This window comes from Hippocampus comes, unplaced genomic scaffold, assembly GCF_001891065.2.
Source record: "Hippocampus comes isolate QL1 unplaced genomic scaffold, H_comes_QL1_v1.1 scaffold17, whole genome shotgun sequence".
Lineage (NCBI taxonomy): Eukaryota > Metazoa > Chordata > Actinopteri > Syngnathiformes > Syngnathidae > Hippocampus > Hippocampus comes.
The window spans coordinates 1,976,243-1,998,901 of NW_017805002.1; the positions used below are offsets into that span (position 1 = coordinate 1,976,243).

The following is a 22,659-nucleotide window of genomic DNA, read 5'->3' on the forward strand; positions in this document are numbered from 1 at the left end:
TAAGGTTTTTAGTCTTCGAGAGCTAACTATGGCCATCGAGGACTACGAAGCGCCCCGTGGCTGGCTTAAAAGTTCATTGCATGCCAGGAAGTATTTGTTATTGTTAGATTCAGACGAGGATGGACGTTGCATTGCTAAAATGGCTACAAAACGGACCTTTTGATGTCAAGCAGCTAAGACAAGAAGAGCTCTGATGCTGGAAGAGAGGGTAAAAGTGATCAAAATGAAAGACGGAGCAAGCAAAATAAAATACATTTTCCAAGAAATTGATGTAAGTGAAAGTGAATGCTGATCGTAAATTTCGCAATTTCTTTCCCTTTTTTTCTTTCTACACTGACAATATGAAGTGTCAAATAAGTGTGTGCTCATACTTATGTACTATTGGAATAAAAATAGAGTACACAAACGTTTGTGTGTGCGTGTACACATACGTTTGTGTGTGTGGGTGTGTGTGTGCTTACATCTGAGATCAAATTTGCTACAGTGAAAAACCCCCTGTTGTGAAAAATTTCTTGCTGCAAACATGATTTCGTTGTAGAGGAGTTTCACTGTAGTGTGCTCCAGTTCAAGTATGTCAGCACACTTTTGCTCACTAAGAATAGATTAGGCCAGACTAAATTTGAAGTCAAGTCAGGATCATAACAATTGCTTCCCAGCGCCGACTTTTCAAAATAAAAGCTAAGTAACGGATTGTCAGTATTACCTGTTTCTCTTTTATTTTTATCCCTCGCCCACATTGCATGGTAGCCTATGAACAACCGGCATGGCAGATGGATTGACTAGACTGGCTCCTCCATTATGACAAAATTCGCTGTGAAATAGTGACCGAACTTGTTGCAGCAGAGCCGCGGTGCTCTTTTGAGAACCACACTGACATTTTATGTGCTCCCGTGAATATTAAAGTACTCACAGTTATACATTCTTTATCCTCTGTGAGGAGCTGACCTCATCTATTTTGTACAGAGGTCCATATAAAATCTGTCTTACACTGCCCCTAGGTGGCAAAGGTAGGTAGCAGCACAATGGGCATTCAATTCATGCAAAGTGTGAAGTATTTGTAATTCTATTTATAATTACTCTATGTTCTTATAATTACAGTATAGCGTGCAATTTTTCTGCAGCGCCACCAAATGACGGAGCTACCACGCAATTTCCTGCTCCAGTTCCCACCAGTTTTATTTATGTAGGCACCACGCTGCATTACACACATATTTTTGCTCATCTGCATTTAACGACATTCAAGAGCACGACAAAATCAGTCATGAATTATTATCGGTCGTGTCCGTTGTCTGCAACTTTTTTTTTTCATATGCTCCCTTGTTCGTGCATAATTGATATTTAATGAGCTCCAGTGCTGTTTAATTGCAAACACTGGAGGTACGGGATGTTTGCATGTTGTTCCTCACATTTTGGAGGAACGTAGAAAGTTGTTTCGTGTGAAGTAAAAGAACACAGTAAATGTCATTTTTATGGTTGTATGGTAAATGATGTGTGCGCTTGAATGGAGCCGCGTGATGTCAGCACTGTGACTCAGAGCACTGTCATATGTCAGTGATGTCATTCTGAGTTCATTAAAGGGGACGACTTAACCCGGGCGCCGTGGATGCACTCAATGTGACGCTCATATTGTTGCCGGTCAAATTTATAAGCAGCCTGCAACGAATGTTTATTTTAGTAATAATTTAATCCATAGATTTTTTTGTTGTTTTTGATTCTCCAATGAATAGGATTTAAAAAATAATTTCTTTACCTTTATTCAAAAATAGGACATTAGTTCAAATTGGCAAGTCTGAAAATTCAAAGATTTGGACTGTTTTAAATGATACCAGGTCTCGAAACAGTTGATCTAAAATTAACTATAATTCAGATAATTGATTTGTGATCGATTAATAATTGCACCTCGTTTATTACATGGATATTTCTTCTTTTTCTGGCCTTTGTTTTATGTCCTTTTTAAGCATATACAACCAGTAATACTGACCCATTTTGAAGTTCAAAATTCTGAAACCAACATTTAAAAAAAACTACCAAAAAAAATTCTGATGAAACATACAGCGGGTCACATCGACCTTTAAAGTGGGATGTTTGAGAGCAATACAGTGTGACATGGAAAAAAAAAAACAAAACAAAACAATTGCAGAGTGTATTGTGTCGTACACATTGTTTATTGTCTTATAATAATAGCTATGTAACAAAAACTTTTCATGTTTAATTAAACATGCTTTGCACAATGTACACGGTCCCAAAATAGAACTGGAAATAAACGTGTGTGTGTCTCTGTCGCTCTCAAGCGCGCGCGCGCACACGCACGCACACACGCACGCACACACACACACACACACACACACACACACACACACACACACACACACACACACACACACACACACACACGAGCGTTTATTCTTTAACTTTAGTTGTAAGCTTTGGTATTGAGGAAAATGAAACGAAATGACAGTGAAATGCCAACAATAACGTCATGCGACGATATCAACTCTTGAAAACATCCAAAGGGAACACAGAGATAGGTCTATGTAGAACAAGAAAAAAATGTACATCTGGAATGTGAAGTAAAAATTAACAAGTAAACATAATAGTAAAAAAAAAAAAAAATGTAAATGCACATAAGGCTTCTGAGGTTTGACTGCTTACATAAACAAGTGATGGAAGGGGGAGGAGGCACTCAACGTACCACTGCGAGACTTGAGAGGGTCCCCATTTTAAAGGACGGTACTATTTTGTGGCAAAACAACAAAAATGAGTAATGTGTGCAATGTCGCCAGCGGAGGAACAAATTCCAAGTGCAAAAAAAGGTGATGTAGAAGATGATGTCATCGTTTCAGTTACGTATGCTGCATTGACGTAAAAGTGAGATAAAATGAAAGTACAGTGAAGCCTCCCCAAAGTTGAAGGAACCCCAACGTCGTACATGTGAGTTTGAAGAATATTTTTCAAAGGGCAGTCTCAGCGTCTTCCAATACAGTGATTAATTTCATTTCACACTGTGTTAGCCTCATTTGAATGTTTTCAGAAAAAAATAACACATTGTTCGCGAGCATGTTTTGTTGGCTTTTTACTGATATCTTGAGCCTAATGAGCAAAATTACCAGTCATTTTTAACTTGCTGCCATATCATGAATGAAAAACAACGTCCGAAAAACAGTCAAACAGTACTTTGGCAACTACGCTGTTGGGCTAACGACTTGTGTGACGGGGGAGAAATATCAAAATGATACTTGAAAACATTGCGTGCGTCATGTTAAATAAATTGATGATACACCCTTTCAAACAGAAGCTGTGATTACTTTGCATTTTCTTTGGCTTGTTTGTGGATTTTGTTGCAACCAGGAAAAGTGTCTTATGCCGATGTCGAGCTTACTCACGAACTACCGGTCGTCTTTTTGTATGCTAGGGGACGTATGGCTTTGTAAAACACCCAATTCCCTTCTCCATTACAGTTGAGTAATTTTACTTTTTCTCAAGTGGCTACTGCTTATCTTCTCTTTACACTTGTAGAACAGTGAGGAATGACACTTGAAACATTACCCGTCTGGTTCATGAGAAGGGTTTTTTTTGCGCCTGGCACAAAATCAACTTATTGGGGGGGGTTTTGCAGTCTGCCTCTCAAGGTGCTCGGTTCGGCTCTCAGCTCCAGCTCAATTGTGACCCGAATGAGGACTAACTTAAAGAAAAAAGATGGCCTGGTATATAGCGATTCTTTTCTCCTTACATGCATATGACAGGAATGTCACTTAAAAAGTTGCCTGTACTGTCAAAAGCTCTTTGAACGTTTGGGGTTTCACTGGATTTCTCACCAGAAACTTCCTGGGTAAAATAAGTTGCAAACTGTTTTGTTTTTTTGCAAAGCATAAAATGTCATAACACATTACTAGCCTGTACATAATTGTATAAAATACATTCTACACTTTTTTTTTCACAGTGCCAAGGCCTTTTCTCTGCAGAAGGATTGTGGGTTCAGTAATAATGAAAGATTACTGTTAAATTAAGTGCCTGTGAGCAGTGAAGGGGAAACGGATCAGTGCGCGTGTCGCCTCAAATGGAGGTGACACTAGTAAAAGAAGAAGAAAAACATGATTGTCACATAAAATAAAGGCCCTGCCATTCCGAAAACTGCTTGAAAAGGAAGGCTGGATGACCGTGTAAGTTTGAGGTTATATTCATATGTAATGGTAATAACACGGCACATTGCGGCGTCACTGTCTCTACGCAGTCTTTACTTGGTGACCTCTGGCGACTTGGTGATATCTCAAGGATGGCTCCCTTCACAGTGTACATAAAAATGTCCCTCCAAATCTTACATTAACGGCGTCTATCGCAAGTGATGGCCAGAGGTCACTTTTGTTCATTGAGAGGCTAGTGATGCACAAACACTCCCAGAGAGAATCTTTGGCAGAGTGTTTAAGGAGGTAGTGGGTGCAGGAGTGAGGTTGGGCGGGTGTAAGTGGAAGGAGTGGTCCTATGTGGGTGCCGGACGGTCCTGAGGGTGTGTCCTTTTCAGGGGTAGTCTGTGGTTGGGCGTGCTCGCCCCCGCATCCTCCGGTTGAGGAACTGTCCTGCTCGGGTGGGGCTTCCAGTTTTGTCTTTCGCCCCATACAGAGTTGCTGAGGACGTCTATTTAAAAAAAGGGAAAAAAAAAGGCCCAGACAGGATGTAAAGAGATGCCAACAATTATCACAGGAGAGTCACATGGGGTATTTGCTTCAACAAGGGAAAATGCACTTTTTAACGGCTTGTGCACCTGATTGGGTCTCTGGAGTACCTGCCCAACAACTAAGTAAATCTTATGTGCCTAAAATGTGTGTGTGAGTGAGCTGTTCAGAGTTTTGCAAATTTACAAACTATTCTACGTACTGTTTCTCCACCCGTGACGAGACAGAATGGATGGGCGAAGAGCCACCATTTTCAACAGCACATGTCAACTTGCATTACAAGAACAGAAAATTGGAGTGGAGCAAACAGATCTTACCACTTGCACACTCTTCAAATGATGTCTGGCTGCCCGTCCTCTCAGAGTCTTGTTTGCCAAGGAGGCGTTCCACAGAGATGTCCTCTTGCCGAGCGCGCTCACCGAAGCTCTCCTTGAAGCCCGGCAGATCTTTGTCCATTGCGTTATCTTCGCCCAGGTAGGCATAGGGGCAGTAGTCCCGCGTGCGAGCATAGATGTTGGCGTTGTCATAGCAGTCGGAGCAGATGACCAGCGGGCCTGCGGCACCTTATGATACAAGACGCACCAAGTTTCCATGCAGGGTTCACTTCATCAACTGCAATAAAGGCTAGCATAGGTTATGATGTGCCACCCTTCATCTTGCTCATGTTGGACTTTTTTTTTTTGGTGAACAAGCCCCATACAAATCCTGACAGCCTGAAAGCTCCATCTTTTCGATCTATTACACATGAGGGTTCTGGCGCAACGTACAAAGGTATGCTCTGCGGCCATGGCTCAACTTCCAACTTGAATTATTTCGTTGTGTGAGCTCGACCATGAAAAATTCTATTTGGTACAGTTTCTGATCAAACTTCATTTTTATTAAATTTGACCCCAATCTTTGTAATTATATGGACTGGTCATATTTACAAAGGCTCAGGATAGAACGCAAATGACTCAAAAAGCAAAGCAAAAGGAAAAGACAGCCATATGACAAACGCACCTGTGGGGCCTCCAGCTGGTCCGTCACGAGCCTCACCAGGCTGGAAGCTGCTACGGCCCGTGAACAGAGAGCCCACCCGGCAGTGAAGCCGCCCGTTGCCGTCAGTTTCCACCTCGCTGCCTGCGTCTCCGTAGCACACACCTGCGACACCCACGGGACACTGAGTCTCGAACATTTTACAATAGACCAGATTGACGGCCTTTTCTCGGCTACGTGCAGTATTGACAGACTGTTACATATTCACTGGTGTATATCCACCATGTCATTTAGTTGTAATGTGTAAATCTACACTGGCGCAAGCTATCAAATATTTCGAGATTAGAGTATTTTACTGATTATAAGATTTATTTTTTCATTATGAAACACCACAGTACATGTGAGCTGCAGGTATTAGGTTTGTCCACTTGGGGTTGCTATCCTCATGTACAAATGTATAACTCAAGCGTGTATAGGTTCAGTTTGTATCTTTTTTTTAATACAGCTGTGGCTGTACAGATTGTGTGTCAACTGATCTGGACAAGCCCTGAGGTGGATCACTTCCTTGGAGGCGCTGCTTTTATGGAGATTTCCTCACTGACCAATAGTGCCGGGTTTTGCGGCGGACCCACTCTTCCGAAGGAGTCTTTCTGCAGCGCTCCAGTTTATTAAAGGGACTCTTACATTATTCTAATTAAGAGTGTACAGCACCGTATTGTGTATTCTTGTCCACTCAGCATACAGCCGGTCGTCCTAAAATGGGGATTTTCTCCATCTATGGTACCTTGTCAAGGTTTGTCATTCCTCCCTCAGATGTTTGTTTTGTTTCTTTAGGTTTTCCTGATCAGAGGATGTTGTTAATATTTGTCCGCTGTGGGCATGTGAAACGCTTTGAGACTTTTCTGTGATTAAGAGATATAAAATAGTTTTGATTTGATTTTAAAAGGCAGGGCTTGGCCTGGTGATTTAATTGGGCAATTAATAATTGCTGCTGTAGTGGGTCTCACCTTTTTGGAAATACAATTTTTTTTGTTTAAAGTGTGTACCCTGCTTCACCTTGATAACAATGTTAAGCATTACAAACACAGTAACAAGAAACAAGTGTGTGTGTGTGTGTGTGAGAGAGTATTTGCTGTTTAAGAGGGTTGGCTTACTGTCTGTGCCCTTGTGTATGTATCCATTCGAGAGAGTAGGCATGAGCTGCTGATGGCTGCCGGCCTCAGAGTTGCTGTAGCCTTCCGGAGGTTCTGACAAAGTCCCCTGAGAAGAGAGGTAACTGGGAATGTCTGGTGGTAAATTCATGTCATCTGGGGAAAGAAAACATCAAAGTTGAAATGTGAAATGATTCACAAGTTGTCAATCATTTTTGGGGGCGGGTACCGTATGAACCAATTGCTAACCTGTGTTGGTGATGCTGTAGTCTTCACTTTTCCTGCGCATGTGATAGATGACAATGACCCACACCAGTGAGGTCCCAACCACGCAGCATACCACCACGATCACCACGATACCCACGGTGGTCCAGCCGTCCTCGTTGTACCCAGCACCGGTGTCACAGTTGGGCGATGGCGAGACGGCCAGGTAGATGTGGCCGCGCTCCGTTCCCAGCGTGTTGGACATGATGCAAGTGTACTTCCCGGCATCACTAGGGCCTGCGTCGACTATGATTAGGAGCTGATTGGCAGCGGCGAAGAAGTGGCGCTCCGTCAGCACCAGGGGACCATCGTCTTTGGTCCAGTTTAAACGTGGGGCGGGGCTGCCTCCAGCTATGCACTGAAGCACAGCCGTTTCACCTCTGGCCACGGTTCTATCCTCCAAGGGCCTCATAAATGAAGGAGTTTCTGCAGTAGCAGAGGACGTTATTGCTGGATGAGGCGACTCCCAACCACAGTGCCACAACACCTTAGAGTGTACTATTTAATTTAATTGTCATAAAATTATTACTCTATTATTTACAACAAAAGGTGGCCCAGTGGTTAGCGTGTCGACCTCACAGTGCAGAGGCACGGGGTTAAATTCCACCTCCGGCCTCCCTGTGTGGAGTTTGCATGTTCTCCCTGGGCTTGCGTGGGTTTTTTCCGGGTACTCCGGTTTCCTCCCACATTCCAAAAACATGCATGGCAGGCTGATTGAACACTCTAAATTGTCCCTAGGTGTGAGTGTGAGTGCGGATGGTTGTTCGTCTATGTGTGCCCTGCGATTGGCTGGCAACCGGTTCAGGGTGTCCCCCGCCTACTGCCCGAAGACGGCTGGGATAGGCTCCTGCACCCACCGCGACCCTTGTCAGGATAAAGCGGATCGGAAAATGGATGGATGGATATTTACAACAAATATGCATCTTTGTTCATCAACAAGTACATGTCCTTCGAGTGGATGGCAAAAGGTACAAGTGTATTCTATGGCTATATATCCATCTATTACCATTCATACAACAGCAAAGTTCCCACTCAGTTAATTGGTTATGTCAGTGTATACATGGTCCTGTCCAAAAAAAAAAAAAAATCCGCAAATAATTGACACCTTCTTAGATGGGGTTTATAAGAGCCTCAACTCTAAAATTTAGATAGAAGCAAAGTGCTACTTTTGTCTAACTGACGTTCCCTCACTTCAGCATAGTTCCTTGGCACCAAGGTGCCTTCAAGATGGCGCCGAAGCAGTACTTTTTACAATGTTGTATTGCTTTGCCCGAGCATACTGGTGGTGTGCCGATTTTTCAAATGTAGAAAACGTTCCTTGACTCAATAAAGGTTGAGAAGCACTGGCATTATGAGTGTGAGACATGTCTGCTAAGATCTTTGATGTTGATGCTATTGACTATATACAGCACAAGCACAGGGCCTCACCGAGCCTTCTTTACAGCCACCTAAGTAACACTGTGCAAAACGGCTGGCCTAATGAAGCAGCACAAATCAAGAAGTCATCTATGACTCACCCAGGACAGTGAGCGTGGCATTGGCAGACAAGCTGCCCGCCATGTTCTGCGCCGTGCAGCTGTAGACCCCCATATCCTCCGTCTTCACGTTGGCGATGAAGAAGATGTCGTCATCCGGCATTACATGCATCCTGCGCTCACGGGCAGCAGGGAAGTCGGTGCCGCCGTCCTTTTGCCAAGCGATCTGCGGCGAAGGGTGGCCCTCGGCGGCACACTCCAGCCTGGCCATTGTCCCGGTGCGGATGGTCAGATCCATAGGGGTCTTGAGGAAGGATGGCAGCTCTGTGCAGAGACCAGAGACACAGAATCAAGCTCTGATAGTATTCCTTCTGCCAAATCTAGGGCTGAAATGATTATAACAAAGTCAAAGACAATCACCATGATGCGAGCAAAATAATTTATGGCAAACATGCTCACCGTTAACGGTGAGCCTGGCCTTGTTGGAGTAGTTGGCGCCAAAGTGGTTGGACACCACGCACTGGTAACATCCCTCATCGGTGAAGTTGACATTGAGGAGGTGCAACACTGTGGTGTAGATCAGCTCGCCTTCCTGGTACCGGGCGTAGTTCTGTACCTCGGCACCGTAAAGCACCTCGCCGTCCTTCCGCCATGCTGTGCTCATTGGCGAGTCGCTGCTGCTCAATGCCACGCAGCTCAGGGTCACGTTGTTGCCGCGCAGGACCACCGATGTCTCGGGATGAGTGGTGATCCGAGGCTTGGGGAAGTCGTCTATTGGGTTAAATGAATCACATCAATTCATGGGTTCCATTTGGATTATTTGGTGCACTTCCAATGCTTTCGGCAATTCTATAAGGGCTGAAATGACGAATCAAATAACTTGAATAATTTGATTACAAAAATCAAGTCGACACAAAATCACTGACCACAGACAAAATCTTCGGGGCTGACTGAGAGGACATCATGACCAAGCAAGCCCGCAGGGTGGGCGCAAACGGCAGAGACAGAATGAAGGAAGTGGCTGCTGGTGAGCCAGGGTCCGAGCCACTGCATGTGACAGTCGCACAGCAGGCTGCTTGTGTTGAGGATGCTAGAAAGGAACAAAAAACATAATATGGTGAGAAAAATGCCATTAATTCGCCAAGAAAAACTAGTTGGGGTTATTTTTTTACTTACAACACTTTAAGCTTTGTATGCAGCAATGCCTCAGGATGGATTGACATGATGTCATTCCTCCCAAGGTCCCTGGCAAATTAAAGGACAAAAATGTCGATTATAAGCAAGTCTGTTACTTTTTTAATCAAAAACAACTGCAATGCGCTCCGGGAAAAAAAGCAGCAGGTGTTGCAATATTTTACTCACAGATGCTCCAGCTCATCCAGACCCTCAAAGGCTTTCTTGGTGATTGACTTGATTTTGTTCTGCTGTAATATTCTGGAAAACAGAATGTTTGATGGTGAATTAGTTACTCGGCAAACAGCTTCTGTCAAGAGCAGCTTTTATTGAGGCTGCGTGATGCAAAACGTAGACATCGACATCAACCCAAATGTATAAACAAGCATTTCTGTGTCCTCACAATGTGTTCAGCTTCTTCATTCCATCAAACACGCAGATGGAGTCTTCGATGGCCCAAGAAATTTCATTATTGTGGATGTCTCTGCCAAAACAAAGAGTCGCATGTGAGGTTTAAACACACACACACACACACACACACACACACACACACACACACAAGGGGTCCGAGTTAAGCATGTTGAACTTAGTGTGGGAAGCACATTTCGAAATTTCGAAAAGTCAAATTCCAGGAGACCTTCAGTGGTCAGTCCATGCTATGTTAGCAAGGTAAGATGCCAAGAGTGGAATGTACGCTAGCATTTCATTGCTCGATACATAATGGGCTGTGTTAAATAATGTAAATCGCAAGGGAGTCTTAGAAAATAAATAAATAACTGCACTCAAAATAGAAAGGAAGTCTCAACAGTGAAATTGTAAATTGAAAGATTGTCTCCTCTTCCGACAACCAACCCAAGCTTAAAAGCCACACTTCCACAGTGGGCCTCTGTTCAGATGAGTGAGGAACGAACAGGCCCCGTTTGGCAAAAAAGTCATTTCACGGGCCTACGGACATGGCAGATGCCTTGCGGGACCGGGATCCTTTTGTCTGTCCCTCCTCACGCTTGGCCACCTCTGAAAGGACTCCTGCACTCTCCCGATTCCCCTCTCACATGAAAGCTCCCACGCTGGTGTGTCAAGCTGTTGCAGCTGACCTCCTTCTCAAGCCGCAAATGAGTTGACAACATTCCCTCGCAGATAGACGAACAACGAAAAGACTACAGTTTATGCAATTAGTTTGTGATGGCACAAGAGAGCTCACAATATTGCTTGCTGGCAATCACAATCTGAATCGAATATTGACGAGCAAGAACTCATTCCCAACGTGCTGTAGGAGGCATAAAGCAGCATTTCTACTCCTAACAAGAGGATGGAGGATTTTGTGGACAGTGCAAATGACAAGAAACAAAGAGGGGAAAGAATTTGATAAAATGACATGTTGGGTGCTTTTGAACGCAGGCTGGATTTACATTGCATGGCTCAAGAGACATGTGCATTTTTTTGCATGCAATCGATACAATGTGGGCAGAATAAATGAGGTCAGGGGGATTCTTAAGATCGGAGTGAGACCGCTTTAAAAAACTATAAAAATAAACAAAAAAAAAATTGCAGTCAGTGGCTAGTTGAGTAATATATAGGTCACCCCAATTTACATCAATGACAGTGAATACAGCCAAGGCTAATTAAACAATATATTGTATTATAGAGAGCTGCAGTGTGATTCCAGCCTCATCGGATGACAATGAGGAAGTGAGAGCAAAACAGAATGTATTAGTGGGTGCACACCTGAAATTGTGGGCAGTTCTATGGCTATCCTCCTTTCACTGATGAGTAATCTACACTAGCTACATATTAACGGGGTGTCAAGTTCATTTTTGTCACCCGCCACTTTGTTACAATTTCCCTCAGAGGGCCATTATGAGGGTGAAATCAAGTAAGTGTTGAATTGTCTCGAACTCTGCATACTGTATACACAGCAAATTGATGGATTGCTGGTTTTGCAATCAGAAGTCAAGGATAATAGTTCATTAAATTACCTTATATATATATATATATACACACACACACACACACACACACACACACACACACACACATATATATAAAATAAAAACAAACAAACAAACAAACAAACAGGTACAGATTTTAGGATCATGGAAGTTTACAAACATGATTTCCATTCACAGGCCACATAAAATGCTGTGGCGAGCCGTATCTGGCCCCCGAACCTAGAGTTTGACACATGTGCACTAAAGAGTGTAGCAAACAAACCTGTCATGTTCCTTCAGAATGCACAGAGACCAAAAATGAGTCGGAATGTATTAGTATTTGGGGAAATGAAAAAAAAAAAAAAAAACCAGGAGAAGCATGATTCATTCCACAAGTTCATCAGTGATGGCAATGTGAAAAATCCAATGTGTGGATGAATCCTGAAAGGTTCAGACCCCAATTATTGACCAGAACAGGTCATTCTTATTTCATAAGGTAAGACTTACAGTGTGCGCAGATTGGCCAAACTACTGAACACCCTCTCTCCCACATGGCTGATGGCGTTCTCGCTAAGGTTCAAGCTCTCTAGAAGACCTAATCCCACAAAAGCAGTGTCCTCCAGTCTGGTCAGATGATTGAAGGAAAGGTCTCTGTACAAAATAAAAAGTATGTACATGTTTAAATATTAGATCATGGAAATACTATATTACACAGCAGTGGTGTGCTGTTCAATGTGCTCCGGACACAGAATATCCAGCATAAAAAGAGTTATTCCAGATGCTAAGAAAACACACTCACAGCTCCTCCAGCTTTTGGCAAAACTCCCATGCATCTGGTCGGATGATGCCCACGGCATTCTGGCTCACTCGCAGGACACGCAGCATGCGCAGGCCGTATAACCAACCTTTGTTGACCTCCGTTAGGTTGTTGTGCTCAAGCTCTCTGAAACATAAAACCGTGTTTAACAATCTTTGACATTTATGGCAAAGACGACAAGTAAGAAGCAGTTGATGGTGGTCTCTTATGGGGGGGAATTACTCTACAAGTTACTCACAGTTCTTCCATGTTAATGAGCCCAAAAAAGGCCCCATCCATGAGTTTGGTGATGCCATTTCGTTGCAACTTCAGTGACTGCAACGCTTCCATCCCTTTGAACGTCAGGCTGTCGACGATCCTGATCTTGTTACGCTTCATTTCACTGATGAGTTGTGACAGAGATAAAGGAAATTCAGTCAGTTAAAAGAGTACAAACATACATAATTTCTAGCGATGTCTCAATCACAGTTTTTGCACACAATTCAATTAACGGGCTAATTTTAGAACATTTTATTACATAAGACGCACCCGGTTATAAGATACATTATCTTTGTGAAGCATGTTATGTTCAATGGTTCATTCAAATTTTACACTAAGTTTCTTTGACAGATTTAGCATTATCATGCTCGGTTCAGAACGGACACGAAATATCAGGTAGTGATGCAGGCCTTGTTTATTATTGCTCGCCGTGCTACAACTCGGGGCTTCGAGCGTAGAAGAGGAGAGGATACTCCAACAGACAAAAAAAATGTCAACATCGCTAATGAATCTGGTGAGTGGTGATTGTATTCTTACTTTGACGAACGTTCAATGCTATCTTACTTGACAGTAAAAGAGCCGTGAACAAGTCAGCGCACTAATCATTATCCAACCTATTTTGCTTGGTTCCGGGAGCTATTGGTAGCTGGCTGTGAAGTTTACCTCACGCTACCGCATTATAAGACTGGAAACACGGCACCACAAGCGCTAAGCTTGCATTCGGTCTGACCGCAGCATTAGGCTAGTAGGAGTACATTTTCTATGATTCTTAGACACAGAAGAAGGAAGTAGTTCACTCCGTTGCCCGTACACTACTGAGAGTGGGTTTGTTTGGAGATGCAGGGTGCCCTCTGCAGCCATTAATTTCCAAACGCAGCCAGCACTGCACACTGTGTCCTCAGTTGGAGGGCCTAGCGCACACTGTCACTCAGTTTTTGGTGCAGTCTGAATAACCCAATGGCAAATTTGAGCAACGTGTATTTCCCAATGTGCCCCTAGCTCAGGTCCGACACAAAACATGGGACACCTGCTTGCGATTAGATCCAGGCGAGAATGCGAACTTAATAGGAAGGAATTTTAATTAAAGATGATAAAATGAAAAGCTTCCATTGACCCATACATAAATAAGGTGCAGTTTTTTTTTTGTGGGGGGGGGGATTAAAGCATAAGTGAAGCTGATGCTGTTCCATTTGGCAATATATGTGCACCTCTGGATTAGCCTCGCACTTTATGACCTTTGAATATTGAGGAAAAATTACATGACCGGCCTTGATATTGGGACAATTCTAATCATTTGGCACCAGTGTCTCAATTAATCGCTTGTGCTTTGTCACTTTCAAACGCCTGACATAAACACCCGGTACTCCCATTGCGATTTTCAGAGGAAACCTGGTTTGTGTTCTTTTATCCTAGCAACTCTTTCATATTTTTACATGCAACAATACGTACAGAAACTGCAGACTGGAAAGTTTGAAGACTTTAGATGGAAGCACAGTCAATCTGTTTCTGTTGAGTTTCAAAACCAGCAAAGAGCTCGAGATATTGTCGAAGCAGCCCGGCTCCAGGATGCTGATCTTATTGTTACTCAAATTCCTGGAAAATTAAAATACAAAGAAAGCAAAACTTGTGAAATCCTCTGCTTTTCTAGCCAATAAATCCAGTTGAATTTTTACCATAAAGAATCTTGGGAACTTACAGATATTTTAGCTGCAAGGACGGGAAGATTCCTACTCTGATCTCGGAAAGGGAGTTAGACGTCAGATCCAGCGTCTCCAGTGACTCATATGGCAGCAGCTGATGCATCAAGAGCTCAGAGATGCGGTTGTGTATTCTAAATCATGCAAGACGTACACACGTGTGAGTCAAGACGGAAAACCGACTGATTATTTATTCATGTAAGCATATTAGGGGAACAAATGACTCAAATAATTGTCTACGGGCGCCTTTCTGCATCACCATATTGTTGATTTAGTTTGCATCAAGACTTGTATAAACATCAAGAGGGTTACGTTGAGTGTAAATTGTACCATAATGTGATTTAACACTTACAGTGACAGTGATGTGATGTTGGCAGAGGCTCCTCCAAGGAAGGGGAGGACTGTCAGTTCATTGTAGTTCATTAAACTGAAATACAATTTTAGAACAGATCACATTATTGAACAAAATGGCTGTGTATTATTTTTCATTTTGTGACAGTAACAATCCTTGTTTCATTATAAGTAGTCAAGTTTGAATGTGCATTAGAACTACTGTATAAATATTACAGGATACAGTACATGGACAAAACATTTATACTTTGACTGGGTGGACAGTATTTACCATTGTAGCTCACTAGCAATAATACACTTTTCACTTAGTATTCACACGTATCACGTATTACTTTCCATATACCAAGATAAGATAAGAAAACCTTTATTAGTCTCGCAATGGAGAAATTCCCAATTCACAGCAGCAAAGTTATGAATGGAAGAAGTAGAACAACAAAATATAGGAGCTGCTGGAAAGGCAGCCACTCACGCGGCGCCATCTTGAAGTCAAAATAACAAAAATAACACAGAACACATAGGACGCAGACAGTCGTGCAATCTTCACCACTTTCCTGCATACACTTTGTTGTCTGAAGCAGTTATAGATGAAAGAGGAGAGGATGAAAAACATGCTATTTTTTTAACTACATGTACATTTCTTTCAGTGCCTCCTCATTGCTGCTGTTTGTGACTGTACATTGTCATTGTTCTTTAGCAGATATGGGCAAACCGGGTCCTCGAGGGCCAATATTCTGTTGTGGCCCTGTTGAAGGAAGGAACCATCAATAACATGTAAGATAGCGTCCCTCAAGGACCAGAATTGTCCATGCCTGTGCTTTTGTATATCATCACTAGAAGCTTTATGTGTGCATATTGCAGCTGTGACAACTTTACTTCCTCAAGGAAAGAATAACGTATCGCTCTTTCTAATGACATATCTATCCATTCATCTATCTAAATTCCTAATTACAATACAGTATATATTTTGTTTGATGCCCCGTCAAACAAAAATAACCAGCATCTGTCAATATGCCAACTGCAACCACAATATTTAACATGCTGCTAAACTTGTTAGACTTAAACAGGTTTTGTGTACCTCAGGGCTACACTTTTATAAAGTTAGTTGTTCTTGAGTATCTTGCTCTTTTTATTAAAACGAACTCATACACAATTAAAGGGTACTTTACATACCAAAAAAGATTCTAAATAAGAGCGGTTCAGTGTCAAGTGCTGTGACGTTTCCTTGAGCAACTTCAGCACATGCATGCTAACTTAAACTTGGCTACCCACTTACACTTGGGTTATCCCCAACGGTGACTCCAAGGCAGCCATCGAGGGCCGTCTCCTGTTGCAATCCAAAACACGGAGCTCGTCCGGTCCCGTGGAGCACGAGCAAGGAGCCGGACAGGTCTCGAGGCCCCAGGCACTCGCACCGAGAAACACGAAGACCAAGGCCGAGGGAAGGGGCCAACCTTCCGCCATTTTAAATGTCTTCCCGCAGGAGTAGCTGTGTAGCTATGTGGCTAACTCGCTTCGGACGTTCACACTTTCACTATTTGTCCGTCGAGCTGTTCCCGCAACTTGAAGTCGGTCAAGCAGAAACACTACAATCGGAGGTAGGGACACTATCCCTTTTCCAAACAGAGCGACTAATCGGGGTTACGGCCCAGTTTGAGCGCAGCATCTTGGCAGAGATTCTTCCTTTTCTTCTTCCCCGTGCCTGGAATTCCTTCCGCTGCAACCTGGACAGACGACCCACAAACGCCACTTTCTCCAGCGCCGCGTTTACTTCCACCCCATGTGTGCGTTCGGCTGGAACGAGCCGTTTGAGAAGTCCCAAAATGTTCACGCGGGTGGTTTAAAAGGATTTGAAATTACCTCACCACCTCTGCGTGTCTTGATGAAACAACAAAAGCGTTTGTTGATGACATGGATACTCTCGGTCCCGCCCATTTTTAAGCAAGAAGAGGCAATTCTATTGGTCGTGGTGCAAGTTTGTCAAACTAGTACGTGAATGTGACTGGCTCTCACAACAAAACAGGGTTTTGCAGTCGAATTAATAATCTAAACAAGAAGTTTTCCAAATGGAAAGGAGCATTTTAAAGTTGGCCTTTTAAAATTTTCCAGTTCATCATTCGTCATCCGTGAGTGACCTGGATACCCATCTGTTATCGCCAATCCGTCTTTTTTTCCAAAACAAACCGAACTGTAATCTTTCATCTGACAGTCCGCCATGTTATTTTAACCGTGCTTTGGCGATCAACCAGTCCATCAGTCACTTTGTCAGTCCGTCCGTCAATCAATTCCTACCCACATGCCATAGTCCAACAGATGAAAAATCCAACGTGATTAAAAGGATAAATGGAGTGCCCTGTCTATCAGTGTACAGTATCCACATCACACAGCGGTTGCCTAAACACACATAACTCACATATATTTCACATACACCATGGTGTGACAGTAATGATTTTGGTTGAAATCGACTGTCAGAATAAAATACTCCTCACTTAAAGCAAACTTTCTTGAAGTTGGTATTCACATATGTTTACAACTCTTTAAATACAAAGTTATTCAGAATCAATTGTTGCAGAGTTTCAAGGGGTCTAAGAATAATTAAAACATTTGAAAATAACAAAAAAAAAATAAGAGGTGTCAGAAATTCCCCTTTAATTTGGGGGTGGCCAGAAAGTGACAAGGGGTGGGCATTGCCACCTGTGGCCACTAGGTAGCTCTGCCCCTGAGGTATGAGCGTCTGTGCTCCACCTACACCTAGAAAAACAGGCTCTCCACACATAAGCAGTTAACAGTCTGCCAAAAAGCAGCAACTACCAGCTATGTCTCAACAAACCTCTGCAATTGATTGTTTTAACATGAAGACAGATTATCAACGCACTTTTCGTTTAGACGCAAAAAGCTCCCAGAAAGTGCTCTACGTGCAGGGGACGACTTTGAAGGCAAACCTGCGCAGGTAAGCAGCAGGTGTGAATGTGGATCACATGTTGCTTAGCTGACATATGTCTCATGAAAATGTAATGCTTTCTGCATTGTTTTCAATGGTGATTTTTTTTTTTTAAGATTTTATTCTCCCCAACATCCTCCAAGTTTACAGTAGTCCTGTACTGTATTGAAACTTGTCGCTATTCTATGTGCATGCGCAGAGATACATTATTCATACTGGCTAATGTTCTATTATTTAAAAGTAAACTCCACAATGACGGCAAAAGACCTTGTGAGTCATCCTATTTATTTTGGGCCTGTTTGGTTTCTTTTTCAATTTATGTAACTTGTTGCTTGGCAAAGGTTGGGCTTAAAAAAATAAATAAATAAAAAAAAGAGACTTGCACCAATACCAGTATTAGTATCAGTCTTGATACAGTATGTCTTTACTTATAAAAATGCTCCGATACTATTACATTGATACTACTTTATGAGCACGTTATACACGAATGACAATACTTTTGTTAGCTGAATACAAACAATGCTATGCAAGATGGAAGACAAACTCTGCTTAGGTAGCGATGGAGGCCACCGCCCTGTAACGTTTTTCTTCATCTCTTATCTACTTCATGTACTCCTTTTAAATAGTGCCCACTAGTGTTCAAACTGTGACATCACATACAGTAATTGAAATGAGAAATGTGTGAAAAGACATAAGTCTCAATAATGACAGTTTGTCACTTTAAAAACTTATTTTTTTGTGAAAATTATGCTGTGTCCAAGAATTGTTTTTCTGTTTATAAATGATATTTCGTTGAAATAATCCTTTTTAACACATTTTCATCGCAATTGTAAGAGGTCACGGTATTATGAAGTATTGGTACTCAATATCAGCAAATCTTCTAATATATTCATACGTAGTCAGGTGTCGGCACAAACAAAAATAAATAAACTGCTCCATGGCACTGATGCCAAGCAGAGCAGAGAAAGTATGGGGAAGTAATGGCAGCCCCAGATTGTTGATTAGCATTTGCTAAATTAGGTTTATTTGGGGGGTGGGGTGTCGGGGGAACCCATCCTTTGTTATCTGCTGAAAAACTCACCTATTTTCTGATTTGTGCATAGGTCATAGCCATACCTGTCAACTTTTCAGAGCGCCAACCTGTATAAACTACCAAAAAAATCCTTATAAAGAGCAAAAAATCCTTATAATATACCAAAGCATTTTATATGTCAAAATAATGGCAGAAAAAAACCCATGAAATATGAATGATATATTTGTTTCCTTGTAGAACTTGCTTGTACACTACCGAAGTATGCAATGAATACTCTGCTGTTTTCAACTAGGAACCACGTGATTTACTGGAAAGTTACCGGAAATGAAAGCATTCGAGTAGACTAGCACCATTCTGGGCAAAAGCAAACGGAACTCCCTGTTAGGGGGGAAGAAAAAAAAAAAAACGGAAATTTTCAGAATCCGTATGATTTGTGCGATATGGCCATATACGTAAGATTCACCACAAAATCCGTATGAACTATGGCTAAACCGTATGAGTTGACAGGTATGCATAGCACTAGAAGTATTAAATCTTGACATCTTGGCGTCATGATATTATATGTTGAAGCGAAATGAGAAATTTCATTTCCATAAAAGGAGCGCTTTATGGGCATCATCATGTCATCAACCCGTTGTCTTATCAGTTATCATGGCTTACACAGGAAGCATGTGAACCTGTTTTGTCAATTGATCTTCCCTGTATAGCAGATGACTCAATCACTGTTCTTAACACCAACTGAAACTCTACCCAGAAATACATGTTTGTTTGGGTTTTTTCAACCTGTTTGTTTGTTTGTTTGTTTGTTTGTTTGTCTGTTTGTTTTTTTCTGTGACTTTCTGAAAATGGGAGGGTGCCAGAGACCCACTAAGGCCAAATAACCACTGGACCTAAATATTCGTAAATGCTGGAATTTGCACAAATACACAATAAATAAACACTTAACGCACATCACATTAATATTCAACTGAAGTGCAGCTTGGGGAAAAAAAATACTCATGATTGATACAAAGTGAATGAGAGGATAGAAGAAAAAGAGATGCGGGTGGGAGGTGGCCGGTGGTGGGGGTGGACGGTGGCTGGGCTATCATATAACCAAGTGGGTGGAGTCCATTCCACATGTCCAGCCAATCACAGTCCAGGGTTTAACTACAGGCTTGTCCCAGCTTTTACTAGTCACTTGTTGTTAAGGCCAGGGGTCGTTGGTCCAGTCCAAGGAGAGCTACCTGGACTGAGTGCACCGGCAGGAGCCATGATTCGCCCCCGCACTCTTAGAGTAGATTATGATAAAACTGCAAACGTCGTATGCGTGGTTGGGTCTGCACTTCATGTGGCCCTGAACAGGTAGGTCAGAGAAAAAAAAATCTCCAAATAATCAGCTCTCTTGACATTTCAAATGAGAAATGCACACTTTAGGTACCCCTGGACACATGATGAGATCCTTTCCAAGAGCTGGGTGTGTCTATACAAAGATTATAATACTCTTATTATATTTGTTTTCTGTGGGCGGGGGATGGGGGGGGGTTATTTTTTGAAGAATGTGTTTGATGCTGTGTTGTAGTGTGCATACCCTATCACGTGGGAACTGTTGTATTTTGGTTTCCTAGCGACATGTGCAGTTCAAAAACTAACATAGCAATCATCTCAATGAATTGTATAAACTTAGGCCCATTAAACATGGGAAATGCTTTCTAGGAGGACAATTCCTCCCTAATTTCTACATTCAAAATACTTTCTCATGTAATATTCACTTATATTCATTTTTTGAAGTCATTTAAAAACTTGCAAATCAATTTTTTTGTACTTGAAGTACAGAAATGAACTTTTCTACAATACTCTAATTCATTGAGATACACCTGTCAGAATACACTTAAATGAGTACATCTATGAGATATCCTCTTGTTTTTGATATGGGTGTCATTTAAACTCTGTACCTATTGCTGTGGGCACTATCAAAAGTGGTCTAAAGCCTTCTCTAAAAATGCCGTTTTAAAGGGAGGATATGACATACTTGTTTCTTATTTTTGCTATCAACATGGAATGCGCAACTACAAGTCAATATGCAGATGCTGCTGCTGGCAACACAGTCAAACAGGCCGTCTATTGTTACAGTGCAAACACGAGAGACTTTGTTGTCGCATAGAAATGCATCTGCCGTGCCAAACGCCAGCCGACGCAGCACATCCGAGCCGAGACTGGATTACCCAGCGAATGCAAAACGGTTCACTCATGTGAAGGGCCAGCCACTGAAATATATTTCTCTCCAAGTGTGTCGCTTGCCACTGCCACTGGGCCTGCGTGTCCACACGATGCACAGCAAGAATGCTACAAGCAAGCGAGGGCATGTTTTTTTTTTTTTTGTAATTCCCACCGCAAAACGGCTGCTCCAGGAAATGAGGGAGGAGATGGTGTTGGGACGATAGTGTCTGTTGTGCAAACAACGAGGCCCTGAAGGCACCTTGAATCAGGTTTCGCAAGAGCGAATTCAGTTAAACACATTTGTTTACTCTTGATTGCCTTGTGGTCTCTTCACAATGTGTATGTTAGGTCGTACGTAAACCTCCTGCCATCCACAAAATTACTTGCACACATGTTGAATTAGAGCCAATCGTGTCAAAAATAGAGGCAAATTATGCTTTGGATTGGCATGTAATTGTTTAGGCCTCGAGCATCAGGTGGTCCAAGGGCAAGTTTTGGATTCGCTTTAATTATTATTATTATTTTTGAATTAAAAACATTTGCGTGGACTTCAATAATGCCAAAAATAACTGTTGGCAAAATAAAATTGTACATTCGTTCATTCATTTTCCGATCCGCTCATCCTCACAAGTGTCGCAAGGGGTGCTTGAGCCTATCCTAGCCATCTTCGGGCAATAGGCGGGGGACACCCTGAACCGGATGCCAGCCAATCGCAGGGTACACAGAGACCAACAACCATCCGCACTCACAGTCACACTTAGGGACAATTTTGAGTGTTCACTAAGCGCGCCATGCGGTTATAAAGTAATCCAGCAATGTTGTAAAAAGTCAAGTCTTTATTCCAAAAACTAGAGAAGCAAACAGTGAAATACCGAAACGCAAAAACTGGGGGACAAAACACAGGAAATAATGAACCAAAAGCTATGGTGCAAAGGAAAAGAAATAAAAACACGGCAATAAAAGGCGAAGGGGGAGCAGGGAGCTTTGCCAAGAAACACGCCCAAACCTCACAGAAAAAGGAGTGTGAAAATAAAGGCCCAACAAGGACTGAATCATAATCATGAGAGAGGCAGGATGCAGATGGTAATAGACTCACACAAACTAACAAAAGGAGGAGAACCTTCGCCCACACCGAATACGGTGTGGGCGAAGGTCTGAAGACTGAAATCTGATCATTAGAGGAAAAGAAATAAAAACACGGCAATAAAAGGTGAAGCGGGAGCAGGGAGCTTTGCCAAGAAACACACCTAAACCTCACAGAAAAAGGAGTGTGAAAATAAAGGCCCAACAAGGACTGAATCATAATCATTAGCGAGGCAGGATGCATACGGTAATTGACTCACACAAACTAAAAAAAGGAGCTATTTGGCGTGGGCGAAGGTCTGAAGACTGAAATCTGATCATTACCAATAGCTTCCAGGTAACCCTGGCTCGCGCCACTGCACCATTTGCGGAAATCAAAGGGAAAAAAAAAACCACAACAGTCAACTGACCTTCAATACGATATGATAGGGACTGACAATGAGCCTTTGAACTCGGATGTCCGAGTTGCTAGTCAGAAAAAAGGACTCCTTTTATGGTTCCGGACCAGGAGCAGATTCCACAAACCTGGACTGAGTCATAGAAAACAAAAGTCAAGTCTGGTCACTCTTTGAAGTCACCACTCTGCCATTGATTCAAATCCATTTCATATGGTTTATCGATGCCACGTTGTCAAGCCATTTTTATAT

The 22,659-nt window shown here is 42.4% G+C and overlaps 2 protein-coding genes across 3 annotated transcripts in view; one reads left to right on the forward strand and one right to left on the reverse strand.

Annotated features, from left to right (window-relative positions):
* Positions 1-3,087: 3,087 nt before the first annotated feature.
* On the reverse strand, positions 3,088-16,669 carry lrig2 (leucine-rich repeats and immunoglobulin-like domains 2). The gene is made up of 18 exons (XM_019857724.1): positions 16,033-16,669; positions 14,761-14,835; positions 14,408-14,542; positions 14,161-14,304; positions 12,692-12,835; positions 12,436-12,579; positions 12,144-12,287; positions 10,112-10,192; positions 9,898-9,969; positions 9,712-9,780; positions 9,462-9,625; positions 8,995-9,306; positions 8,578-8,859; positions 7,046-7,486; positions 6,800-6,952; positions 5,670-5,810; positions 4,988-5,233; positions 3,088-4,632 (listed from the first exon to the last, which is right to left on the reverse strand). The coding sequence occupies exons 1-18, from the start codon at positions 16,218-16,220 to the stop codon at positions 4,478-4,480; spliced, it is 3,090 nt and encodes a 1,029-aa protein (XP_019713283.1). The 5' UTR covers positions 16,221-16,669; the 3' UTR covers positions 3,088-4,477.
* An 830-nt stretch (positions 16,670-17,499) lies between these two features.
* The window catches only part of padi2 (peptidyl arginine deiminase, type II), an 18,061-nt gene continuing 12,901 nt past the window's right edge, over positions 17,500-22,659 (forward strand). The window contains exon 1 of one of the 2 annotated variants that reach the window (XM_019857565.1): positions 17,500-17,706. In XM_019857565.1, coding sequence (XP_019713124.1) covers positions 17,573-17,706 — 134 coding nt within the window. In that variant the 5' untranslated portion in view covers positions 17,500-17,572. Of the gene's footprint in view, positions 17,707-19,744; positions 20,075-22,659 lie in introns of those variants that run through there. The other variant, XM_019857556.1, reaches the window with a different exon arrangement.

Excerpts from the sequence above, each read along its gene's own strand:
- lrig2 (XM_019857724.1), bottom strand. The coding sequence starts at position 16,220 with ATGGCGGAAGGTTGGCCCCTTCCCTCGGCCTTGGTCTTCGTGTTTCTC. Across the intron at positions 9,626-9,711 it reads CATACAAAGCTTAAAGTGTT|CATCCTCAACACAAGCAGCC; the intron begins GTAAGTAAAAAA and ends GTTCCTTTCTAG. Across the intron at positions 7,487-8,577 it reads TGCCACGCTCACTGTCCTGG|AAACTCCTTCATTTATGAGG; the intron begins GTGAGTCATAGA and ends CTGCTACTGCAG.